Raw genomic sequence first — 23,494 nt, 5'->3', positions numbered from 1 at the left:
TACCAGTTGTAATATTATTTGTAGAAAAAAGTGCTTGAGTAAAGTGCAGTGACACAAGAACCTTGTGTTTGTGTCCTAAGTATGAGGAGATATTTGAAATAAATGTGTAAATATATATACATATATATATATATAATATGCATATATAGCTCTGAAGTTCTGGCCCCAGTTCTTGACGTTAATATCCAAACTCTCTGAAACGAACTTTGGAAGAATAATTACTTTATTTTTCGGAGCAGCAGAGCAGCTGAAGGTGTGAATGTAAATCTATCCACTTCCTGTGTGTCACATGACATCTGGCCCATCCTCCCCCAGAAGCACCTGTCCCACACAAAGCCCCACTATCACCCCCCTGTTATTAAACCCTCAGCGCCTGTGCCCCCTGCTGGTGGTCATTGATCTGAACTCCTCGGAGGATCAGATAAGAGCAGGTCGACCCCGGGTCACAGATCCAGCCCCCTCCCTGCGGGACAAAGACCACTCTGTGGGTCTCCCTGTCGGGACCCCACCTCCGTTAAAGCCTCAAATACCTGCACAGGAACCGAACCATGATAAGCTCCTGCTCCGGTGTCACCTGAGAGCCAATTAGACCTGACCCCCAGGTAGGACTGATAAACATAGTTAGTGGAGCTGAGAGTTTATTCTGCTGGAAACAAGAGGACAACGTGTTTGCTGCTGATGCTGCTCAGATCCACTCTGTGACGCATGTTTCACTCGAACCTTGATTCAATGAGGAAACCTCAACAAAGAAGGTAAATCTGTTGTTCACCACTTGGTTTCTTTAGCTTCGTGTTGAAGACAGTCACAGATCGCACTGTTGTTACTGTTGTTGTTTATCGTAAGATTAAAGTGGAAGGTGGAAGTTTTCATCGTCAGGACTGTGACAAATTCAAAGACTCTAATGTGAAACTGTGTGAGAATGACCAACGAGCCTGCAGCTCATTTCCCGTCTGCTCTCCTTCTCTGTGTTTCCTGCAGCAGCGGCAGACAGTTTAAATAAATTACCTCTGAAACTGTCAGTTTTTATTCTCCATCACCTGGTGTCTCCTCGACCTGCACCGGGCAGCCGACAGACTCAACATCTGGAACAACCAGCAGCTCAAACACAGACATTTCTCTGGAGCTGAACGAGGTCTGGACTTTGCTGGATGTGGACGTGCAGCTGATTTCGAACCCGTGAGCAGCTCTGCAGTAAACCTCAGCCTCCTGCCTCTGAATTCACGCTCCAGTCATGTTTCTGATGTGGATGTTCATCCTGTCTGCTGTCCCAACTGGTGAGTTCTTCACAATGTCCCCGTTAATATGTCCCTTTCAAGGGTGAAATCCACTTAGACGAACGTTGTTTCATTTCTGTATTTGATTAAATTCTTCTATTTTCAATGAGTTGACTGTAAATGATAATATAAGATAACATCACAATCTGGTAAATCAAAAACGACAAACAGCGACTTGTTTAATTCAAAATATAAAGATAAAAAGCTCCCGGACATTTCTTCCACTTTGATTTGGTTGTTGACAGAAATATTGTCATGACATGATGATGTGATGATGTCATGTGTTTTGTGTCATTATTCTAATATAGTAGGATGAATATGTGATGGGTTAAATGGTGCGTACATGAATCATTTATAATAATCACTTTTCCATCTTCAGCTCTTTGTGCCAGCTCCGTTTTCTGCCCGGACCCAGAGGCCAGTGACCAGACTGCAGATTTCATGATTGGTAAGAAGGACGTGATGTAATAAACCGTCACGTGAGACACGTGAGCTTCACTTCATCTTCAGTAACGAGTCGGTTGATCACAGTCGGTGTCTGTTGGTTCACTGGGTTGAAAAGATGAGTCAACGGTTTAGTAAGAGGCTTGAACGCAGCCTCCAGAGAACGAGCATCCTGCAGAAAGGTCAGAGCGCTGACGGCCTTCAGTGTCACGGATACATAATCGACCATCTGATCCATTCATCTGCTCATTGGAAGGAACGTTCCTACAAGAAGAAGGAAAATTAGTAAATCAAAACCATCTCTGCTTGTATCAGACAAAGTGGCTTCGTCATTCTGCAGTTTTTAAAGTTTTAAAGTCGTTTACGTGTTCGATTTCCTCAAATTGTAGATTCTAGATGTAACATTATTCAAACTAACATTTTGTTTCCATGCAGATGCTTTTATGCACATTTTCAATTTGAACACCAAAAATGGAAAATTAAGAAAACCTCTGAAAAGTGAAGTTCATTGTGACCATGGAAACAGATTTAGCCAATAAATGATGACGGAGAGAAATCAAGTGAGTTAACTGTCACTCAGGCAGCAGGTGAAAATGCAGGAGGACCAATGAGGAGGCTCCGTGTTCTGTGAATCGTTAACACGTCCATCACTTCCTTCGACCTTTGACCTGTTCATCACATCATGGAGCCTGACCTGAGAATGAGCGCCACCTGCTGCTCATGTCAGTGAACCAACTAACATTTGATAATAGCGATGGATGGAAAAACTTTTGTTTAATTTGGATGAAAACTTGAGTCTATTCAGTGTTTTTCTCCATCTGAACAATTAGTTAACAAAGAAAGAAAATTCAAGTTAATCTAAAATGTGATGGAACAGATCCACAGACGGCTCGATGGACGGAGCGTCTTCTGGAGAGCAGCGGCTGCGTCTCGCTCCGATCGGACTAATCGGTTCCTCCAGCTGCTGCTTGTGTTGCAGTTGTTGACGTTGAGGTGGACCTGTCCACACGCTGTGATGCTCTGGGACACCTACGTCCTAATCAGCCCCGCGGGGACATCTGGCCTGTGGAGAGCTGCAGCCTGAACTCTTTTCTGACCTGCATGCGTCTCTGGACTCAGGTTTTGGAGCAACAGGATTATCTGTGATTAAATCAGTGGGCTCTCGAGATGGAGGAAATCGAGTTGGAACAAGAGTGAAATTGTTTCGGGGTTTTTTTTGTTCTCACAGCCTCCGTGTGTTTGTCTCTGTTGTGTCCATCTTGTTGTCCTTCTCCTCTCCAGAGTGTCTGGGCCTGCGCTTCACCTGGATCCACTCCGTCTTCGATAATTTCCCCTCGCTGCTGAATTTTGCCGTGAAACTTCAGTGTGCGACGGGGCTTTGTCCACACGACCTGGAAGACTACGGCTGCTCCTGCAGACACGTGGCGTCTGGAAACCCCGTGGATCCTCTGGACATGTGAGTAGAGAATCAGCAGCTGGATTCAGAGGCTGGAGACAGGCACGTTTAAAGTGGACTGGGAGAGTCTTAAACATGTTTGATTACCAGCTGGAGACTGGAGATTGAGAACTGATAAACAAACCCTCCCATGAGATGGTTCTCATCATTTAATAAGATGAAGGAGTTGATGTTTGTCCCTGAAAACAGCAGCGCTCAGTGGACGGACTTCAGGAGTTTACAGGAGAAACGTGTGTTTGGCTTTATTCAAACAAACCTTCTTAATATGGAAGAATACGACTTGTTTCATTTCATTTTAAATGAGTTGTACTTTGACGCCCCCTGCTGGCACAATTAAAGTTAGATCTCCAATTTTTAGTCTGTAGCGACATGTACGCTACGAGGTGGTTTTGGAAACTACGTTAATCCAAACACAATATGTGAAGAAGCTTGAATATTATCAGCCATGGTCGTCCTCCACAGAAATGTTATTACCAGAGATTTTGTGATATAAACTTCCAGGCTCTGTAGGGGGCGCTAGTGAGGTAGTCCCGACTGGATGGAGGCCTTCAGAGCTGTAGCCCCAAAACAAAATGTGTACGTTATAAAAGCTTTCAGACATTTTTAATCATAGTGAAATATCTTTCTGTGTATTTGTGACGTCGCACGACACAAGACGACATTCGCCGTTTTGCTTTCACCTGTTGTTCGCGAGCGAGTTATTAACGTCATTAACGTTGCATGTGGATCCTCCTGCTCCTCCTTCAGATCATCACTCACTTCATCCACTGTCCTCAGACTCAGCAGGGAGGTGTCCTGTCTGAACGGACCAATCAGCATGCATTAGCACAATGCTATTGGTAGCATCGTCCTCCCCGAAAGAAAAATGCGACACGAGAGTCTTTGTGATTCACTCTCCGTAAAATGACATGTGATCTTTCTTTCTAGAAGCGAGTGTAAATACGTCTTTGACTCATTCACTCCAATTCCTTGAGGACAACCTGTCTCCTGCCCCGGTCTCTCTCGCTCTAATGTCTCTTTCTACTGCAGCTGCTGCGAGAGCCACAGACGGTGTTACCAGGACGCTGCCCCCTGCAGGCAGGTGCTGCCGCGCCTCCCAAACAACGTCACCTGTCCGGCTGCAAACAGCAGCTGTGGTAAGATTGACAGATGTGTTCTGTCTCTGTGTCTGAACAGTAAATATGAAACAAACCTCACAGTTACTGCCGGAAGTCGACGAGACTCCAACACCGTGAATTCATAAACACTTAAAGAAACATCTGAGGTCTTACACCTCAATCCGTTATCTGATGTTAGAGATGTGAGAAGGTGGAGCCCGGTGGTTTCCTCTGTTCACTGTGTGTTAAGATGGACTTTATGATTGCTCCATGAAAGGGAAGCCACAACATCTGGATTTCCCCCTGGTGGCTGGGTGCAGTAAAGGTCATAACCCCCACCTCCTCCATGTTAGTGGACGGGACCTCGACACCGCAGCAGCCTGAGATAATCTTCTCCTGAGTCGGAGCTCTGCTTTTCCTGATTTCCTCTGATTCTAGTTATTTTCTATGATGAATGTGAGTCATTCAGTATTTAATATGTGAAACACTTTAACTTTACTTTGATGAGTGCTATGGAAATACATATACTGTGATGAGTACATGTACCTTCATCCTGCTGCTGCTCCACCAGAGAACGTACACACAATGGCCCCTCGTGTTTTTAGATCTATCATGACGGTGCTGTGTCTGTGGATATTAATGCACGGCCCATATTTTCTTTTCTGATCTCGGAGATGATGGTGATTGGTGTCAGCAGAGGTTTTGTGAATGTGACCTCGCCGCCATCGACTGCATGAGTCAGAGCTCGTTCAACTCGACCCTGAGAGGCTTCGCTGAGTCGTCCTGTTCCGCCACAAACCAAACAGGTACTTCACACATCGTGTCCATTCAAGAGGAGGAGAAGGGGATTGGACGACGCCCTCAACGTCCTGAGCCACTGCACAAAACCTGTAACACAATAAAAGAGTACACAACATGTCTCAGCAAGTCAATCAGCTGAGAAAGTTACCAGCATCTATGCGTTTTATAAAGTTAAACAAAAGTGTTTCTTAAATATGAATCACACTGAAACATAAACAACTTTATAACTGGATAAGTTCATGTGGTTCATTTATTTTGAAAGTGCAGACAAATATAAAACATGTGTTTCAGATGTGCTGGGCGTTGCCGTGGAGACGGACCAAGCGTTTGGAGGAGGAGGTGAGTCTGAGTGACGTCACCACTCTGATGTCAGGGTTCTCGAGGCCGCACGTCAGCAGTGCGCCGGTTTCCGGGCGGGTCGGCGATGTCAGATCCGAGGAAGTGATTGATTGGGTAGAAACAGCTGAGTCACACCTCTGCTCCTCTCAGCCAATTAAAACGGTGACCTCTTGACGTGTAATCCAGGAGCTTCCTGCCCACACAGCTGCGCAAGAGAAAATCAAGGATGGTACAAAAGGTCTAAATATAGAGGCTGAGCTGGAGTCGCTCAGAGCGAAGCTGGAGCGGCTTCACAGAGAGGCTGTGTAGAGTCTCTCTGTTGGAATGAAGACTTCACTGATTCCACTCTTTAACTCAACTTGAAATGCACTTCACTTTTTTCCATGATTTCACGTCTGAAAGCTGAAACAATAGTTGGTTTAACTTCCCTGATGAGTGAGGAGTGAGGATGAGATCCCAACAGAGAGCAGAGATCAAATCTGTGCTTCACGAAGGAGAAATCCACGTTGTTCCCTGAACACAGATCTGATCAACAGCCACATCATCGGCTGCACAAATGTGAATTATACACTAAATATATCTACGGCTACAAATCGTTTTACACGTGTACAGAAGGTCATGTACAACATTAATACCCAAGCTCATGAGTGTAAAACACGTGGTTCTTCTTTCAGAGGCTCCGTCTGCAGTGAGCGACTCTGTGAGCGTCCAGCTCCACAACTCTACAGCAGGTAAAAGTCTCTTTGTCTCGTTCAGACCATCTCTCCCACTTCGGCTTGTAGGTGGACGACAGGATGACGTTAACTAAGAAGTCAGACATATTCAGTGAGAGGATATTTATGATTCAGGGTTTTGTTCAGGTTTGTTTCTTTTGTGTTTCTACAGCAGAAGAACTAGTCGTGTGTAGGATTGTTGTGTAGGAGTTGTGTCTATGAAGTTGTGTGTTTTTCAAACTCGCCACCATTCGTGCGTGTGTTGTTGTTTCAGTGGATTTTGAGGAAAGTGAAGGTGGCGCCGAGGAGGAGACGACTCACCTGAGTTTCATCTCCAAAGGTCAAACAGTCACATCACTCGCCGTCTCGTTTCCCATGATCCTCGCTGCTGAGGCTCTCTTTCTGCCAGACCCCTGTTTGTCCAAGCTGCCCATGTTTTTACATTTGGCTCAAGTTTGATCGTCCTGCAGCTTCGACAACTCCAGAAATAATGTCCCCGCTGTCGGTGTCCTGCTGCTCGATGACTCACTTATTGGCTCCAACGTTTCCTGTCGCCGCTTTTACAGATTTGAATGAGACGGTGACAGAGGAAGCACTCGAGCAGGAAGAGATGAACGTGGATCCTGCATCCCACAGTCCTCCAGCATCCAGCCTGGGTGAGCCAAGAAGTGTGTGTGTGTGTGTGTGTGTGTGTGTGTGTGTGTGTGTGTGTGTGTGTGTGTGTGTGTGTGTGTGTGTGTGTATAACAGGATCGTATTCCTTTCATATTTTATTTTTACATAAAGGAACAGTTGGTAATTTTCTCTTTTTTTATTTCAGTGACGTGTTCACATTATTCCTTCAAGTGATTCATGAAGTGTAAAAGTCATAAAAACTTGTTTTACAGTAAAGAAAAAGGAAATATATTTCGATAAAAAAATAGATTTTGAAAGAAGAAATTGGCAAAACACCAAAACCCTGTTGATTAAAATCAGAACAACAGAACAACACATGCGTCTGATTTTCATTTGAATTAAATTAGTTAATTTTCCGTCACAGATTCGGTTTCGTCAGCGGGTGAAGCTGAATCTTCGCTGAACTTTGCAGATGGAAATTTAAAGACGACGTCGATGTCGTCACACGTTTCTCTGAGGACGACAACTCCCAGCGAGTCATCGGAGGAAGGTGAAGAAGAAGTTCTCAATTTAAAATACACGGGTACAAGAAAATGTGCACGACTCACAATGAAGGATATAAATACTTTTATGAATTTGAACTGTAGTTAACGTTCAGTTGTCTTTATTCACACAGTGTCTCTGCGTCTCTGCAGGTTTAGTTGTCACCACTTCATCACTGACGTCAGCAAAATCACCAAACGGCCCAAAGGCAGAAAAAACCACGACGGCGACGCCAGAATCATCTGAGGAAGACGGGAAAGAGGAGAAGGAGGAGGAGGAGGAGGAGGACAGTGATGAAGGAGAGCAGGGAGCTTCAGATGAGCACGGTGAGAGTCGCTGAGCAACACCACCTCCTGATAATAAGGATTCTTCAGTTCGACACTTTGACAAACATCAGATTTTAACGTAAAAAAATTATGAAAATGATTCTTCAGACCGGCAGCTCGAGTGACGTCACGGGGTCGTACGATATCAAATCATTTCATTAGCAAACACGACGTCGTCAAACTGCAGCAAATCTTGTTTTTCTTCCTCAGTCAAAGATATTTCTACAACTTCGTCTACGACCGTAAACACCGAGACAACATGGACACAGTCGACGACGACCGTGAGAGGAAGCACGACGCCTTCGACTGCGAAGACGACAGCAGCTTCTCCAACAGGTTCGTCACACGTCTGTAACGTGTCGATGCAGAAGAACTTCGCGTGTCGATTTCCCTCCGTCTGTATTTAGATAAAGGAGGCGTGGCCTCAGCAGAAGGAGAAGCTGAGCCGAAGGTCTGGTCTCCGGCTCGTCCGTCTGTTACCGCTGCGTCGGAAGCTACTTTGAGCGGCTGCATCAGAGACCGTAAATAAAGATGGACGACGTCTCCTCTTCCTCCCACTGTCCAGGAACAAAGCCAAAATATCCTGGATACGAACGCTGACACCTGTCAATCATCACGTCTCAGCCTGTTTGTATATCATCAAATAACTGATTCAAACCAGTGAGAGAAGAAAGACCTGAAAGGACAGAAACATCTTGTCCATGTCCCATCTGCTCACATGGAGGAGGCAAGATTATACTGCAGCCAGCCACCAGGGGGCATCCGCCGTCATGTCGTCCATCTTTATTATTATAAACTAGCTCGTTAGCATCGTCACCAGCGTGCAATGAGTCATGGGACAGATCGACCAGAGGAGGATTCAGCCATTGAAATGGTTTAGACCTGTTCCTCATTGAGATTCATCCACTTCTGAATTTGTAAAGCGACACATGCACGCACGCACGACGCACGCACCACCACACACACACACACACACACACACACACACACACACACACACACACACTTCCTGATTTGATTAGAACATTTAACCAGTAAAGTGCTCATTTTCCTCTCGACGCTCATGTGTAATTACGAGCTGAGGCTCTGACAGGTGTCTGCGGCTCGAGGACGAGAATCACTCGACACATGAATCTCCATTTAGATCCCCGGAGGAGGAGAAACAGGACGACTGCTGCTTGAACGCTTTGTTTGATCCGGTGGGATAATGTGCGGCGTCTCAGGACCTGGTTGTTCTGCTGTTTCCTGCAGGTGGAGGAGTCGTCAGCTCCACGTCGACACCGGCTTCACCTCCAGCTTCACAGGGAGGACAGCAGAGCGGCGCCGAGGACAAGCCCACGTCCCAGAGGACGAATGAAGGTCGACTCACTCGTGCAGAAAATGAACTTACTGTGAACTTTGAGTCGTCTCACGAACAGCTTCCTCAGAGCCGAGGAACAGTTTTCATTGAGAGGATTTAAACGTCTCTGCATGTTGAATATGAAGCTATTTATTTAACGTCTTTTAGTTTGGTCCACTAACATGGAGGAGGTGGGATTTATGAGCTATACTGCAGGCAGCCACCAGGGGGCGATTGAGATGCTTTGTATTTACAACCCCAGTGTATCAATCTGCACTTTTGCTTTAAGATCGTGAACAAAGGCCGAAAATAATCCCCAGCGTCATGAATCACAGCAGCAGGTGAATAAAGAGCAACACAGAGCTGCAGCAACGAGTCGGAGGAAAGATCGGATTAACGAGCAGAATCCAAACGTGACAAACATAATCTGCTCATTCATCACTTAGCAGAGTTAAAGATGCTGAAAGGACGATGATCGTGTTTATTCAGCTGCAGCAGACGAGACACGTTTCAGATCATTTCTCACTTACAACAGAAAAAGGTTTTACACGTCAAGTTGAAATCAGAATCATCATGTTGCTTATTGGTGGAAAGTAAGTGTTAAATGTTTCTACATTTCAGACACATCTCCAACATATTTTAATGCAGATGAACTAGTTTCAAGTATTAAAATATTTTTCTTCCATTGAGATTCATGTTCTCGAGAACAGAAACTCTGAGATCTCTGTGACCTTTGACCTCTCAAATCTCACCAGTCAATCTGATTTGTACCAAATTTGAAAGGACTCTGTCCAGGCGTGTCCACACGAGTGGGACGAGGACCTGGACCCTTCTGCCTGTGGCCGTGCTGCTGCTGCTGAACCACGTCGAGTCGTAGTGTAACGTTTAAGATCAACCGCTCGCTCAGGAACGTTCGTGCAGAATGAAGCTCCGCCCAGAAACACAGCCGTGATACCTGCTCACTCTGAAATCTGTGTCACGGCCTCGTCCACAGGTCCACAGGTCACGAGCGGCACCGCCGTCCCCCCCACAGCTCCCGGTGCATCATGGGAGCGGGACCTCACTCCCCCGCCTGCTGCTCCTCTCGCTGCCCTCAGTCCAGGTGAGGAACAAGAGAATTCACATTTCATCAACACTTCAAATTAAACATCTGCAGCAGGAAGCGTCAGAATCACTTTACTCTGAAGGAGACGAGTGAGTTTCAGTCTTTAAAGGTTCAGTGTGTAAGATACTTTATATTTAAATACTTTATATTTAAATACTTTTCCATGCAACTAGATGCCACTCATTTCTACACACTGTACATATATCGACAAGAAATCGGTTTTCAGAGTCCTGCAGCAAGCTGCTGGTATCTTCTTAACCTTCAGTCTCACGCTTCAGGTCGAGCGACACCAACGTCATCGACTTCAGCGAGGACCGTCGCCGTGACGACACCAGGAAGACGAGTCACCTCCGTCGGACCCCGGTCAGAGATCACCGCGTCCAAAACCACCACAAAACCAACCCCGCTCACCACAGCTGAGTCCGAGGAAGAAGAGACGGACGAGCCTCGGAGTGTGGACGGAGACGTGAGGGACAGCTCCCAGGAGACAGACACACACGGTACAGTTCAGTCAGACTCAGGCCGGAGATGTTCCAGACATTTTACTAGAGGCTGCAGGAGAAGATCCAGAAAATGTCCAGAGATACTGTCTCAAACATTTGTTGTCACATAGAGAACCTGCAGAACACGTCAGGAACACGTCAGGAACATGTCAGGAACATGTCAGGAACACATCAGGAACACGTCAGGAACACGTCAGGAACATGTCAGGAACACATCAGGAACACGTCAGGAACACGTCAGGAACATGTCAGAAACACGTCAGGAACAAGTCAGGAACAGCTCAGGAACACGTCAGGAACACGTCAGGAACACGTCAGGAACATGTCAGGAACACGTCAGGAACATGTCAGGAACACGTCAGGAACACGTCAGGAACACGTCAGGAACACGTCAGGAACACGTCAGGAACTAGTCAGGAACATGTCAGGAACACGTCAGGAACATGTCAGGAACATGTCAGGAACACGTCAGGAACATGTCAGGAACACGTCAGGAACTAGTCAGGAACATGTCAGGAACACGTCAGGAACACGTCAGGAACACTTGGTTCAGTTCCTGTTTGACAGCAGCTTCACTGTGAACTATGTGATGTGCTCTGAGTGGACGTTAGCTCTTCAGTAATAAACCCTGCTCCCTCAGAACCAGGAAGTCGACTTCCTCTCCACACGTGACTCTCTCTCAGCTCCGTTAACTCACCAGGTTAAATGAAATGAATCAATTAACAGGTTTTTCTCAGGGGTTCAGTAAAGTTCATTATATTTCAGGGGGTGTGTGAGAAACACCAGCCCACTGCTCGTATTAAACACAATTAATTGTTCGGAGCAGGAAAGTGGATCATTAGAGCGCAAACGAGCTCAAAGGAGCGAAGACATCGAGTCATAAAACTGAAAACATTGTGAGGGTGAAATCCAGTGTCTCTGTGATGAACCTCTGGTTTGTGGTCTGTGGACAGATGTGGCTCAGAAGAGGACGGTGCCGTTCTTCGCCTGGTCTCTGCTGGAGTCTGTTGGACTGAGCGACTTACAACTACAAGCAGACAGCAAAGGTACGACTCGGCTTGTGGACGGAACCGAAGGGAACCGTCTCGTTCCAGCAGATTTCTACAAACTGAGACGTTTGTCTGTCTTCGTGGTGAAGTTGTTGAACCTGTGTTTCCCAGCAGAATGCAGTCGCCCCTTCACGCTGTACGGCGGCGACGGTCGAGCCAGGCGGGAGATGCCGGCGCTGGGGGACATGCTCCAGTGTCTGACGGGACGATGTCCACACGAGTACGAGATGTACGGCTGCTACTGTGGCCAGGAGGCCGGAGGGACGCCCCTGGACCAGCTGGACAGGTGAGCAGCAGGAAGTGACGAAACCACGGAGACACATCGTGTGTTTGAAACTAAAGAAAAACTGATGTCCGTCCCTCTCTCTCTACATTTGTCTCTCCCTCCTCTCTCCCCTTGAGACAATGTATATTTTGATTTGATGCTATACTAATAAAGTTGAATTGAATATTGTGTGACATTAGACTCTTTCAGGTCTCTGACGTGTCTTTTAAAGTTCGGAACTAAAACCACGTGAACCGTGTCTCCAGGTGTTGCTTCTTCCATCACTGCTGCCTGAAGCAGATCCGCTCCATGGGCTGCAGGTCGGACAGGAAGCTCAGCGCTCGCGTTTCCTGTGCGAACAGGAAGCCACAATGTGAGTGTTTGTTACACTCGAGCAACAACGGGATCAAACCACGGAATAAGAACTGGAACATGTCATGAATGTCTGTTCTGTAGTTTTTGTGGAATCTTAACGTCTCAGAGTTATAACGACGTGAACATTCGACTTTTCTCGTCCAAACTAACAAACGCAGACAAACTGCAATGATTTGATTCCCTGATTGTCCGGTCCTCTCTCTCCTCAGGTCAGGGCGTCACTGTGTGCGACAAACTTCAGTGTGTGTGCGACAAGACCACGGCAGAGTGTATGGCGGCGGCGCACTTCAACCACAGCCTGCCCACGCAGCAGTGCGGCGGACCGGCGCCCCCCTGTCGCCGGGCCAGCAGACCCCCCAAGCCACAGCTTTCTCCTCAGTCCAGCGAGGAGAGCGAGGAAGGGGGGGGAGGACGCTCTGATGCTGAGCCCCTGAAGGAGCAGCAACCCACACAGGACGCATCGGCCGATAAGAACACGCCTCCTCCACGCCACGTTCAAAACAGGTGAGAGAAGGAGTCAATTTAACTTTACTGTGAATATAAACAACTCGTAAATAAAGATGACCGATGGGACGGATCCCTGAAGTGAAACCAAAGTGTCTCCATCGCCCCCTGGTGGCTGCCTGCAGAATAGGGCACAAACCGGCCTCCTCCATGTTAGCAGATAGGACATGGACAAAAGATTTATAAAAAAAACTAAGTAGTTAAATAAATATCTTCCAAAGATGGTTTCATAGAAAAAGATAAAATAAAAATCTTATCATTCGGTTATTTAAATGTTATAATACTTAACTCTCTGAATTAAAGAAGCTTCTTTATGTATCAGGACAGAAATCTGTAAAATGTTGTCTTTGTGCAGCGATGAAAGTTCGGACCAGAAGGACGAGGAGAGGTTGACTCCTTCCGTCGAGCCGGCTCCACCTCCTCCTCCCCCTCCTCCTCCTCCACCTCCTCCACCTCTCTCTCCTGACTCCAGTGACGAGAGCCGAGAGACACAGACACTCAGTGGGATTCAAACCCAAAACCACCGGCCAAGTCCAGAGCAGAGCCACGCACACCGGCCATCAACGAAACCAGAGGAGAGAGGGGAAGAGAAAAAGGGGGAGGAGGAGGAGGAGGAGGAAGAGGGGTAAGATGAGGAGGAGGAGGAACAGAAGGAGAAAGAGGAAGAGGGTTAAGAGGAGGAGGAGGAAGAGGAAGGAAACAAAAAGCAAATACTTTGTTTCTAAAAGAAACTTTGGGATTTCCAGTATTTTTGGGGCATTTTTCTAAAGATCTGCAGATAAATTTGTGAACAGATGTAATTTATAGAAATGATGTTGAAAATCAAATGTTTGAGGTTTTCTCTTCAGATTTGTGACGTGAAACTGTTCTTGAGTAAATTTATTAAAAATATAAAGAAACGCAAAAGAACATCTCCTGTGTCTTTGATTCAAAGGAAATTGCTGCTCATTTTAAATCTTATTCATCTTCAATATGAACCAGTTATTCTCAACAAGTCGTCTTAAAAGACAAAACATGATTGTGAAGAACAAAAGTAGAATCAGATCTGGATCCTGCAGCTCTGGAGTCGGAGAGAGAGAATACCATGGATGGGGAGAGAGAGAGAGAGAAGAGAGAGAGAGAGAGAAGGAGAGAGAGAGAGAGAGAGAGAGAAGGAGAGAGAGAGAGAGAGAGAGAGAGAGAGAGAGAGACAGAGAGAGAGAGAAGGAGAGAGAGAGAGAGAGAGAGAGAGAGAAGGAGAGAGAGACAGAGTGAGAAAGAGAGGGAGAGAGAGAGAGATGGAGAGAGAGAGGATGGAGAGAGAGAGGATGGAGAGAGAGAGATGGAGAGAGAGAGAGAGAGATGGAGAGAGAGATGGAGAGAGAGGGATGGAGAGAGAGAGAGAGAGAGAGAGAGGGAGAGAGAGAGAGAGATGGAGAGAGAGAGGGATGGAGAGAGAGAGATGGAGAGAGAGAGAGAGATGGAGAGAGAGAGAGATGGAGAGAGAGAGAGAGAGAGATGGAGAGAGAGAGAGATGGAGAGAGAGAGAGAGAGAGAGAGAGAGAGAGAAGGAGAGAGAGAGAGAGAGAGAGAGAGAGAGAGAGAGAGAGAGATGGAGAGAGAGAGAAATGGAGAGAGAGGATGAGAGAGAGGATGGAGAGAGAGAGAGAGAGAGAGAGATGGAGAGAGAGAGAGAGAGATGGAGAGAGAGGAGGGATGGAGAGAGAGAGAGAGATGGAGAGAGATGGAGAGAGAGGATGGAGAGAGAGAGAGATGGAGAGAGAGAGATGGAGAGAGATGGAGAGAGAGAGAGAGATGGAGAGAGAGAGAGATGGAGAGAGAGAGAGAGATGGAGAGAGAGAGAGAGAGGGATGGAGAGAGAGAGATGGAGAGAGAGGGATGGAGAGAGAGGGATGGAGAGAGAGATGGAGAGAGAGATGGAGAGAGAGAGGGATGGAGAGAGAGAGAGATGGAGAGAGAGAGAGAGAGATGGAGAGAGAGAGGGATGGAGAGAGAGAAGGAGAGAGAGAGGGATGGAGAGAGAGGATGGAGAGAGAGAAGAAGAGAGAGATGGATGGAAAGTGACCGAAGTGAACAAGAGTAAAAATCAACCTTCATGTCTCAGTTCTGTTGAGAAATAAAAACGTTGCAGCTCATCATGTTCGATAGAAACATTTGACTTTATTCTGTTGAACAGTGATAAAGTTGCTGAGGCTCCGCTGCCGTCGAGGTTCAAGTCGGATTCAACAAACTTTTTATTCTTTAATTTTCTCTAACTTGATTCTTTAATAATCATCTTTGAATTAATTAACAGGGAAATTTTCAAAACACTTTTCTGTAGAAATAATTTGCTGTTTATTTATTTGATTCACTTCAAATTATTTTTGTTCGTATGAATCATTTGGAATCTCGATTTAAAAATATTGGAATTAAGATTTCGTTGCTTCATTAAAGAAAACAAGTAAAACTGTGTCAGCGGCTGAATATATTTACTTTATTAATCATTCAACACCTTCTAGATGAAATAATATCAATGATTTGAACAATTGAAATTTCTGCTTTCAAAGTTGAAGGTTGTCTTGAACCTGCAGCTGCAGCCGAGCCTCAGCGCCACCTAGTGGTGAAAGCCGAGCGTTGAGCAGGTGGTCGCTGTGGAGGCCGAACACAGACGAGACAACTTTACCTTTAAAACTGGCACAAAAATACAAACTGTTGCATCAACAAGAAAAACATCCGTTCGTTGAGTTCATGTCAGTTTCATGCAGAACTCAGAGTTCATCATGTTCAGGTTCCAGCACTCAGCGTCCGGCAGCGGTTCGTTCTCTTCTTCTTCATCTTCATCTTCACGAAGCGACACAGACTCGCTTATTGGTCAAGAGATTGTTTTTTTCACAGCTGCACACGATTCTTCTTGAAAACAACATTTCACAACAGGAACATTAGGAATCAAATATCTTGAATTGTCCATTTGCACCAAACACAAATCCGTGCTGAAGCAGTTCTGCTGTAGCAGCAGGTACACGGTGATCAAAGTGCAAACACGAGTCATGTCCTATTGTGTATAAGGGAAGCAACTGTTCATTGGATTTAACGGTAACACATACAAAAGCTATTAAATATAATCTTCATAGATTTCTGCATCTCAAGTCTTTCCTCTCGTGGGTCACGGAGCTTCAGAAGAAGTTGCAGCTCAGGATTCAGATCCATCGCAAACTCACTTTAACGATCTCAGACTTTACTTTTGTTTCTTCTCAACTTCAAAACTTTTCACTGTCCCGCAGTTTAACTATTGATTTCTTCACTTGTTGCATGAAAAACATGTTGTATTTATGATTATTCTTTGTGTTACAATCAAGTTTTTAAGCAACTTCCTGAAACTGCTTCTCAGTAAAAGTGATGATGTTTGGAAATACTGTTTTCAAACTCCCACCATTAAGTGAATCAGTTATTGGCTGATGCACCGACATTCACCGGATTCATGGAAGGAAACACTGAACATGTGATGTAAACTGAAATCTGGCCTCAGATCAGCTGATCAGAGATGACCAGTGGAACTGAAGGTCGAGCGGATGCTGGTGTTTTAAACTGAAACGTGGGAGCAGGATACGTTTGTATTAACGCTGATGAAGCGTTTCTGTCTGAACCACAGCTGCAACTTCTCATGGGAAACAAAATTATATTTTATTCTGCAAAAATAACTGACATCATCTGACATATAATCCATACTTTATTTTAATCATACTTTAATCAAATGCATTCTACAATAAAAAAATCAAGTTATATTTGTCCCACATTGATGCTCGGCACAAACCCATTGAAACCCTGAACCGTCGATCTCATGATAAACAACCAGAAACTAAATGAACGAGAAGTCAGCATCTGTTTTTAAAATCAATCTCCCGATATCTAAATCTCTACCCGGCCACAATTTAACAACACGTGATGCATAAAATGTAGAAAAATATATGATAAACAGCTTTGATGACCCGTTCATAAGAAGTGATCACGTGTTCCTGCCTCGTCCAATCAAACCACTCATCCACTGTTCAACTGTGGAATATAATTCTTCCTCAAACAAATTCACTCTAATAAAAAATTATGTTTTTCTCTGTTCTGGCTCAATTTCATCAATTATTTTGAAGAAAAATCAGATTTTTGGATCCAGTCGATGAAATAACTTTGTTCTTCGATGAATCTTTTAAAAAAATATAATCCCAGCTCCCCATCAGGGGTCGACGACCTGATGTTAAGATTCAAATCAGTTTCAAGTGCAGCTTTGATTCTGAGACGTTAACTGAGGCTTTACGCTGCTTGGACCCAGAAGCAGCAGTGAAGGATATTTTTATGCGTTAGAGGAAAACTTTTGTTCGGCCACTCGCTTCATAAAGTTACAGAAACTCTACAAGTCAGCAGATGTTTCGCTCAAACCACAGAATCTCCAGAATAAACATCACGTCTCCGGCTGAAGAACACAGAGACTCTTCACCGGGTTTCAACCTGGAACCTGCGTCAGGATTCAGAATCTGAGCAGCGACTGCTGACATTTAAAGATCTCAGGATGTGAAGGTCGATCGGCTGAGCTGTTGAGATAATCTACAAACACTAGAACGTCACTGAGCAGATCTCGTTCCTCTGACAAGTCCCAACACTCGCCTCTGTTCCATTCAGCTGCGTCGAATCACACACTCGTGAATGTCCTGTGAATATGTCTGATCGGTTTCATCGAGGTCCACAAGCGATTCTCTGAGAAACCTGTGGAACCTAATCCGACACATCTCCTCGTGTGGCTCTTGATGTTGATGTGAAACTTTACGAACCTGCTGGTTGAACACAGATCACGTGATATGATTGATGGATCCAAGCAGGTGCGATTGATCTTACTGATCCAGAAGAGCGGCTCGGACATCAACACCAGACCAGATCATCTGTTTAATGCTCAAAGTCCACGTCTGACTTCTAACACAACCTGCGCTCAACAACTATAAAACATACGAAACCACCTGAAACGTTCACGGCCACAGAGAAAAGCTCCATCCCGTCTCTTCATCTTTTCTTTCACTCGTTTGTCCGTCTCACTTCTCTCCGTCTTTCCCCAGCTCGTTCTTTTCAAAGGTTCGACTCGACCAGGATCCAAACAACTGTTCACGTCTTCGTGTGGAGGACGAACGAGTCGTCTCCGAACCAAAGGAAGCTCTGACCGACCTTCAACCTGCGATAGATCCCAGTCAGTGCTGCTCGGGCCGAGCTCAGGCAGCAGGTTTCTGCCTCTAACACTGAGCTCAGATCAGAGGAAACACTGATAATCATCTGTGACACATCACAGCCGCAGCTCCAGATACGAAGGGTCTCACTCCAACAACGTCTCCTTCAGGAGGAAAGCACGGCCGTGTGGTAGATGTTGGAACAGCACCGATGATTAAATCCTACAAAATGTCACTGCTTCGTATCAGAGTTATATATATACACAGTATATTGTACCAGGCTCAAGCTGCTGCTTTTATTTTGGAATGAAACTAAGATAAATCTTTGAGTTTGGGCTTTTTAAAAACTGCCTGAAGAGAAAAGAGGAGTTAAAGTCGCTGGTTGAATCGTGGATGTAAAAGAACGGACAAAGTCTGAAGGACGAGAGTTTGTACAGTTAATTCAGGAGCCGAACAGTTTCCTGCCTCATGTTGTTCGATATCACAAAGTGCTAATACGCAGCAACACTAGGCTGAAGATGCTTCATGAAATTAAGTAAATACAAATGGGAGCTGGGAGATGCTGAAGCAGTTTGTTATTTAAATCTTGTTCCCTCCCACGGGTCTATTTTTAGAAAATCTGGGAAATAAGAGAAGATTCTAATTCAACATTCGAGAACCGTTTCACCAGAACCTCTGACAGTTGAAGATACTCGCTGACGAAAACTAAAATTTAAAATCTTTCACACGAGCTACTTCACAGGAATAAGAAATCAGAGCCGAACATTTGCACCGTTCCAAGAATCACGTCGGTCGCCACGAGCTCCGTGGATCATCGGACGTGGACGACTGTCGCTGGCTTTTTGTTCGTGAGTCTCTTTGCTGAGTGTGAAATCAAAGTGGAGCGATCGCCTCATGTCCACACGTGACACTGAGCTGCTTGTTGAAGTCACTTCTGCTTATTTACGTTTAAAAAGCAAAGACTGAGCGAAGACGACGCGTGAGACCGAGCAGGTCGTAACCAGCAGCGCAACTAAAACCAAGATATTTCACTGTGAAGGACGAAGCACACATTCTGCATTTCTACCCATTAGTGACCGACGTCTACCGACGGACACGAGAGCAGATGTTGTTAAGAAGTAGAAGCTTCACAGCGAAAACCAGCTTCACTTGCTGAGACTGTTCGTACAGAGCTGAATGTGAGGCTGGAGCATATGTACAAGGTGAGAAGGTGAATGACTCAGACACATCAGCGTCACTGGAAACTCAAAGCTGCTGTTGTTCTGGTTGAATTAAGTCGTTTTTTTAGTTTCAGGAAACAAAGTGCAGCAAAGCGCGTGGCGCCGGCGGGTCGCGCTCGGGAGCTCGGTGGCTTCACCAGAACGTTCCGGTTTGGAGGAAGAAGAGTTTTACGTTTCTTTACCTCAAAGTCCAAATGGTCGTTTTGCTGCAGTTGGTTTTCCTGACACCTGCTGGTCTGAACAGGAAGCTGGAGGACAGATTGTGGTCGTTGCTTTTTCAGCATTTTATAATTTTGCATTGTGCGTCGTGTGGAGCCGCGCGTGTGTGTGTGTGTCGCTGATGTTCAGTACACACACAGGTCTGGAAACTTCATCTCGTACACGGGGACGGACTGGTGCTGGGTGTGTCCCGCTGAGATGGAAACCACTCCGGACGGGCTGGGAGGAGGTCTGAGGAGGAGGAGGAGGAGGAGGAGGAGGAGGGACATGTCAAATCGGGTTTTTACGTGATGAAGATTACATTAAAGTGGAATTTGACCGAGCTATACAAGTGGAGAGGTTCAGAATCATAACTCTTTATTATCAGGTCAAATCGAGTAGGTCAGCGCAGAGCCCCGTCGGTTTATTGTTCCCTGAACCGTGTAATGTTTAGATTCTGTTATTTGGGCAAATGCTTTAAAAGTAATATGAATAAAAACACAGATTGAAGACGAATAGACGAGAGAAATAGAAAATAGCACGAAAACATCAAAGTTCAGATGAACAACAACAAAGATAACAATCCAAACTCCACAGATAATATTGGACTGAGATTAAGCACAAGTTTTTACAAACTTACCGAATTGTGAGTTCGAAGATCTGAGCCAGCCGGTCGTGCAACAAGTTCGCCTGAGGAGATAAACCAACCAGAGTGGGCGAGGTTTCACGACACTAAAGGAAAAAGCTGTTTGATGCCGAGGACTTTCTTTACCTTGGACTCGCAGTGAGCGGCGATCTCCTCAAACGGAGCTTTCTGGAACTTCTCTATCACCTGACGTCTCTTCTCCCGCTCCTGCTCCTCCACAGCGGTGGTATCTGGACACAGACGATTATGTGTCAGGCACGTTTCTTCCACCTTTCTCTGGCTATGTGACATTTAGCTTCAATCACAGGTTGAATCCTGTGTGTCTGTGGTAACGCTTCATTTCTGTCAAGTTATAAAATCAACATCTTGCTAATTTTACATCTAAATCTCGGTTCTCTTCCTGTAAAACACTCATTCAGCGTCCAATCACAGAGCTTCCTGGAACACAGGACATAACATACGAGCCGTGAGAGACGTTTCTATCGTATTCTTGACTCGGGACATCACGCGTGTCTTTTGTGTCCAGGGAGACACTTCGGTGAGGAGAGGCCTGACATCTTTAGAAAAACAAACTTGTCTGTGTTCTCACCGATGGCCTTCTTCAGAGTCTCGAACGTGATCTCCTCAGCCAGCTGAGACTGCAGAGGGATAAGAACACAGACACATGATCACATGACAGCATCGGATCGATACTGGTGTTTTAAAGCCTTGTGTGCACGTCAGTGTTTTCTGTCCTCGAGGCAGAGACCAACACTTTTACTAGGAGTCAGGAACACGTCAGGAACACGTCAGGGACACGTCAGGAACACGTCAGGAACACGTCAGGACTTAACTTGTGTGAGTTTGAAAGAGCAGGACGTTCCTCCGCAGTAAAACTACACTGACCTTGTCTGGAAGGCTGTTGGACATGATGTCCACTTGGAGGGAGACTGTGTCCACCAAACTCTTCCTCCTGGAGAGACGGTCTTCATCTGCAGAGAGACACAGGGACACAGGGACAGTTCAACCCCAGACTCACAGCAGCTGTTTAAACTAAACCACACAGGAGGAACAATCCCGTCTTTCTTCATCCGTCTGCAGCATCAGAGCTGAAAACTAACATCACAGTTTCTGCCACCAGGGGGCGATCAACAATCCCTTTAGGAGACACAATGTCGTCCGTCTTTATCTAAAGTCTCTTGCTCCACAACAAACAGCTGCTGGGATTCTGTCTCCTCATCGTGTTGGTTTCTTTAAACTGTGAAGAAAACGTTTCTCTTTTTCTCCGATAAGTTTCAACGTGAAGGTTTTTTGGGTTGGTGCCGTCACATCACCCATGTTTTCATTTTTACATTATGAGCACTTGATAACAATAAATCTGAAACACCACACAACAGCTGAGAGAGTCTGCTGTGATGCATTATGAAGTAGAACAATAAGTTCTGCATTCAACCACCAGTGAAAAAGAAAGAAGGACAGGAGCTACAGGGTGGACCCGAGGACCAGCGGCGCTCAGGTCGTCTGACGAGCGTCGGAGGAGCAGCGGAGGTGTGAAAACAGAGAGAACTCAGAAACAGAAACAGCAGCACTTCATAACTGTTGTTTGCATGAGTCACAGTGACCAGGTGTGACTCAGCTGCCAGACTCCAGGCCTTAATGAGCAAACGGATCTGTGGAGAAAGGTTAGAGACCCAGACACAGCTCCTACATCTGACTCACTCTATTATCTAAAACACTAAACCAGAAGCGTCTCTTATCTTAAGAGCGCTGATGTGACGAGGAGCCGACAGAGGAAGTCTGAATCCAAAAGGAAACACGCGATGGAGCGTTTACTCCGGTGTGTTGTAAAGGTTTTGTAAAAGGGAAAGAACACAGAAGCTCCAGAAACACCTGGATTTATGAGACTCTCCGCTCGGTGTGGTGACTGACACGCCCCCGAACAAAGCAGGTCAAGCTGGGACCAGACGACAGGAGTTCTACGGTCCTGACTGGTTCTGGGACCGGCTCGTGTCCCACACCAGAGGAGAGTCTTCTCAGACACTCTCCAGACAAACATCAGACATGTTTAGGGACCAATCTGATGATTGTGAGTAATTTGGTGCAGATCCAATAGAAACTCAGCTCGAGTGAATTTAAATGTGGAGACTGTTTTAAACTGGTTCCAGTGTAAACAACCTGCCCAGACATTTATATATATATAAAAGAAAATGTTTACATCAACACTTTGCATGACAACAAACACAAACTACTACAATACACATAATCTACATAGTTTCATGTACTCACCAGAAAATGTCCAAAAGAAACGCAGGCAAAATAATTAGTAAAAAAGGTTTAAACCGCTTGTTTTTAATAAATCATGTCTGCAGCTACACAAACGAACCATCACTGGAAACTACAAGAAAAACTACAAATCTACAACAATTTATCTGAAGCTGCTGAATCGACCGAGGCTGTGGACGTGTTTGTCTGTCGGGTCCCGAAGACGTTTATCTCTACGGGTCAAATCCCACAGGACAAAGAAGAAGCAGGAGTTCTGCAGCCACACGGGTCTACAGACCAGTGACTCTGTACTGGTCTCAAAGGGTTTGTGGCAAACTTAAAAATGTTATATTCAGTTTTTAAAGGAATGCAGCATGAGAATAAACTGCACGTTTCATCCTCGTCAAAATAAAGGTTGCCAGGTTTTAGCTCCTGGTGCCAATGAGAGGAAACAGATTTAGAGCTGAGCCCGACGACAGCAGGTAGCTGACGTCCTACTCTAAACGTCCTACTCTACACGTCCTACTCTACACGTCCTACTCTACACGTTTACCTCTGGACGTCTGCTTGCACCTGTTGAGGATTTTTCCTACTGTGTAGAGAACTGAGTCAGACGGGAGCACGGCCGGGGGAAGAAAGCAGAAGCACAAACAGAAGAAGTCAGTGAACAGACAGTTTTCTGTTCATCGCTTGAGTCGATGAAAGTTAATGTTCTACCATATTAATGCTCTTAATTCATCCCTTACTCGCAGGGAAGGAAATACCTCTGTAAGTGTTGGTGGATTTCAAAGAGAGATTTTTGAAATAATGAAACTGAGTCTTGAGGATTAACTGTTCGTCGAGAAGAAACTATTTTTGAAATATGTGAAATATGTGAAATATCGACGTTGACGGTGACAACCTTCAGTGTAATAAAGCTGATCACACAATAGGTTTTTTTAAAGTTCATTTCCTGTTCGCTGAACTCCGTAAGCTGTTAATCCTTCAAAGCCCTTTTGGCTGAATCTCACAGGGAGCGCCGACAGTTTGAAAAGAAATAAAAAAGTACAAGAGCACAAGAGCGTCCGTGTTAAATCCTGTAATCTGACTTTAATTTAAACTCTGAAATGCTTGATTATATTTTTGAAGATGTATAAAAATGTAGCACATATTCTTTACTCTGCTTGTTCCTGTTTGATTTAGAACATTTACAGTTACTGAAATATTCAAACATAAGGTCCAGTGTTTTCTTATGGCTGCACTTTTACACTGAAGCTGAACCT

At 45.3% G+C, this 23,494-nt stretch overlaps 2 protein-coding genes and 1 long non-coding RNA gene across 4 annotated transcripts in view; 2 read left to right on the top strand and 1 right to left on the bottom strand.

The window, feature by feature from the left end:
* Window positions 1-1,836: 1,836 nt before the first annotated feature.
* Window positions 1,837-13,403, top strand: oc90 (otoconin 90; the record flags this gene model as incomplete). Its single annotated transcript, XM_047341875.1, is given in 16 exon segments — window positions 1,837-1,900; window positions 3,000-3,174; window positions 4,204-4,310; window positions 6,086-6,142; window positions 6,399-6,539; window positions 6,691-6,780; window positions 7,434-7,607; window positions 7,724-7,954; window positions 8,859-8,966; window positions 9,941-10,048; window positions 10,330-10,551; window positions 11,508-11,600; window positions 11,718-11,889; window positions 12,135-12,241; window positions 12,453-12,747; window positions 13,103-13,403. Coding segments are annotated over 16 exon segments (2,445 nt in total), but the record flags the coding sequence as incomplete, so codon positions are not given.
* On the top strand, window positions 6,694-7,537 carry LOC124854472. Its single transcript, XR_007034710.1, has 3 exons — window positions 6,694-6,780; window positions 7,163-7,288; window positions 7,434-7,537. It is a non-coding gene; the product is annotated as an uncharacterized LOC124854472 (long non-coding RNA).
* Window positions 13,404-14,887: 1,484 nt separating the features above from the next.
* The window catches only part of efr3a (EFR3 homolog A (S. cerevisiae)), a 64,436-nt gene continuing 55,829 nt past the window's right edge, over window positions 14,888-23,494 (bottom strand). The window contains exons 20-25 of one of the 2 annotated variants that reach the window (XM_035169635.2): window positions 22,786-22,836; window positions 20,877-20,956; window positions 20,581-20,629; window positions 20,118-20,221; window positions 19,986-20,035; window positions 14,888-19,597 (exon numbers count right to left, since the gene is read on the bottom strand). In XM_035169635.2, coding sequence (XP_035025526.1) covers window positions 19,492-19,597; window positions 19,986-20,035; window positions 20,118-20,221; window positions 20,581-20,629; window positions 20,877-20,956; window positions 22,786-22,836 — 440 coding nt within the window. In that variant the 3' untranslated portion in view covers window positions 14,888-19,491. Of the gene's footprint in view, window positions 19,598-19,985; window positions 20,036-20,117; window positions 20,222-20,580; window positions 20,630-20,876; window positions 20,963-22,785; window positions 22,837-23,494 lie in introns of both variants that reach the window. The other variant, XM_035169636.2, reaches the window with a different exon arrangement.

This window comes from Hippoglossus stenolepis, chromosome 11 (assembly GCF_022539355.2).
Source record: "Hippoglossus stenolepis isolate QCI-W04-F060 chromosome 11, HSTE1.2, whole genome shotgun sequence".
Classification (NCBI taxonomy): Eukaryota; Metazoa; Chordata; class Actinopteri; order Pleuronectiformes; family Pleuronectidae; genus Hippoglossus; species Hippoglossus stenolepis.
The sequence above is the reverse complement of the archived record's forward strand: the minus strand, read 5'-3'. Positions and strand labels throughout refer to the sequence as shown.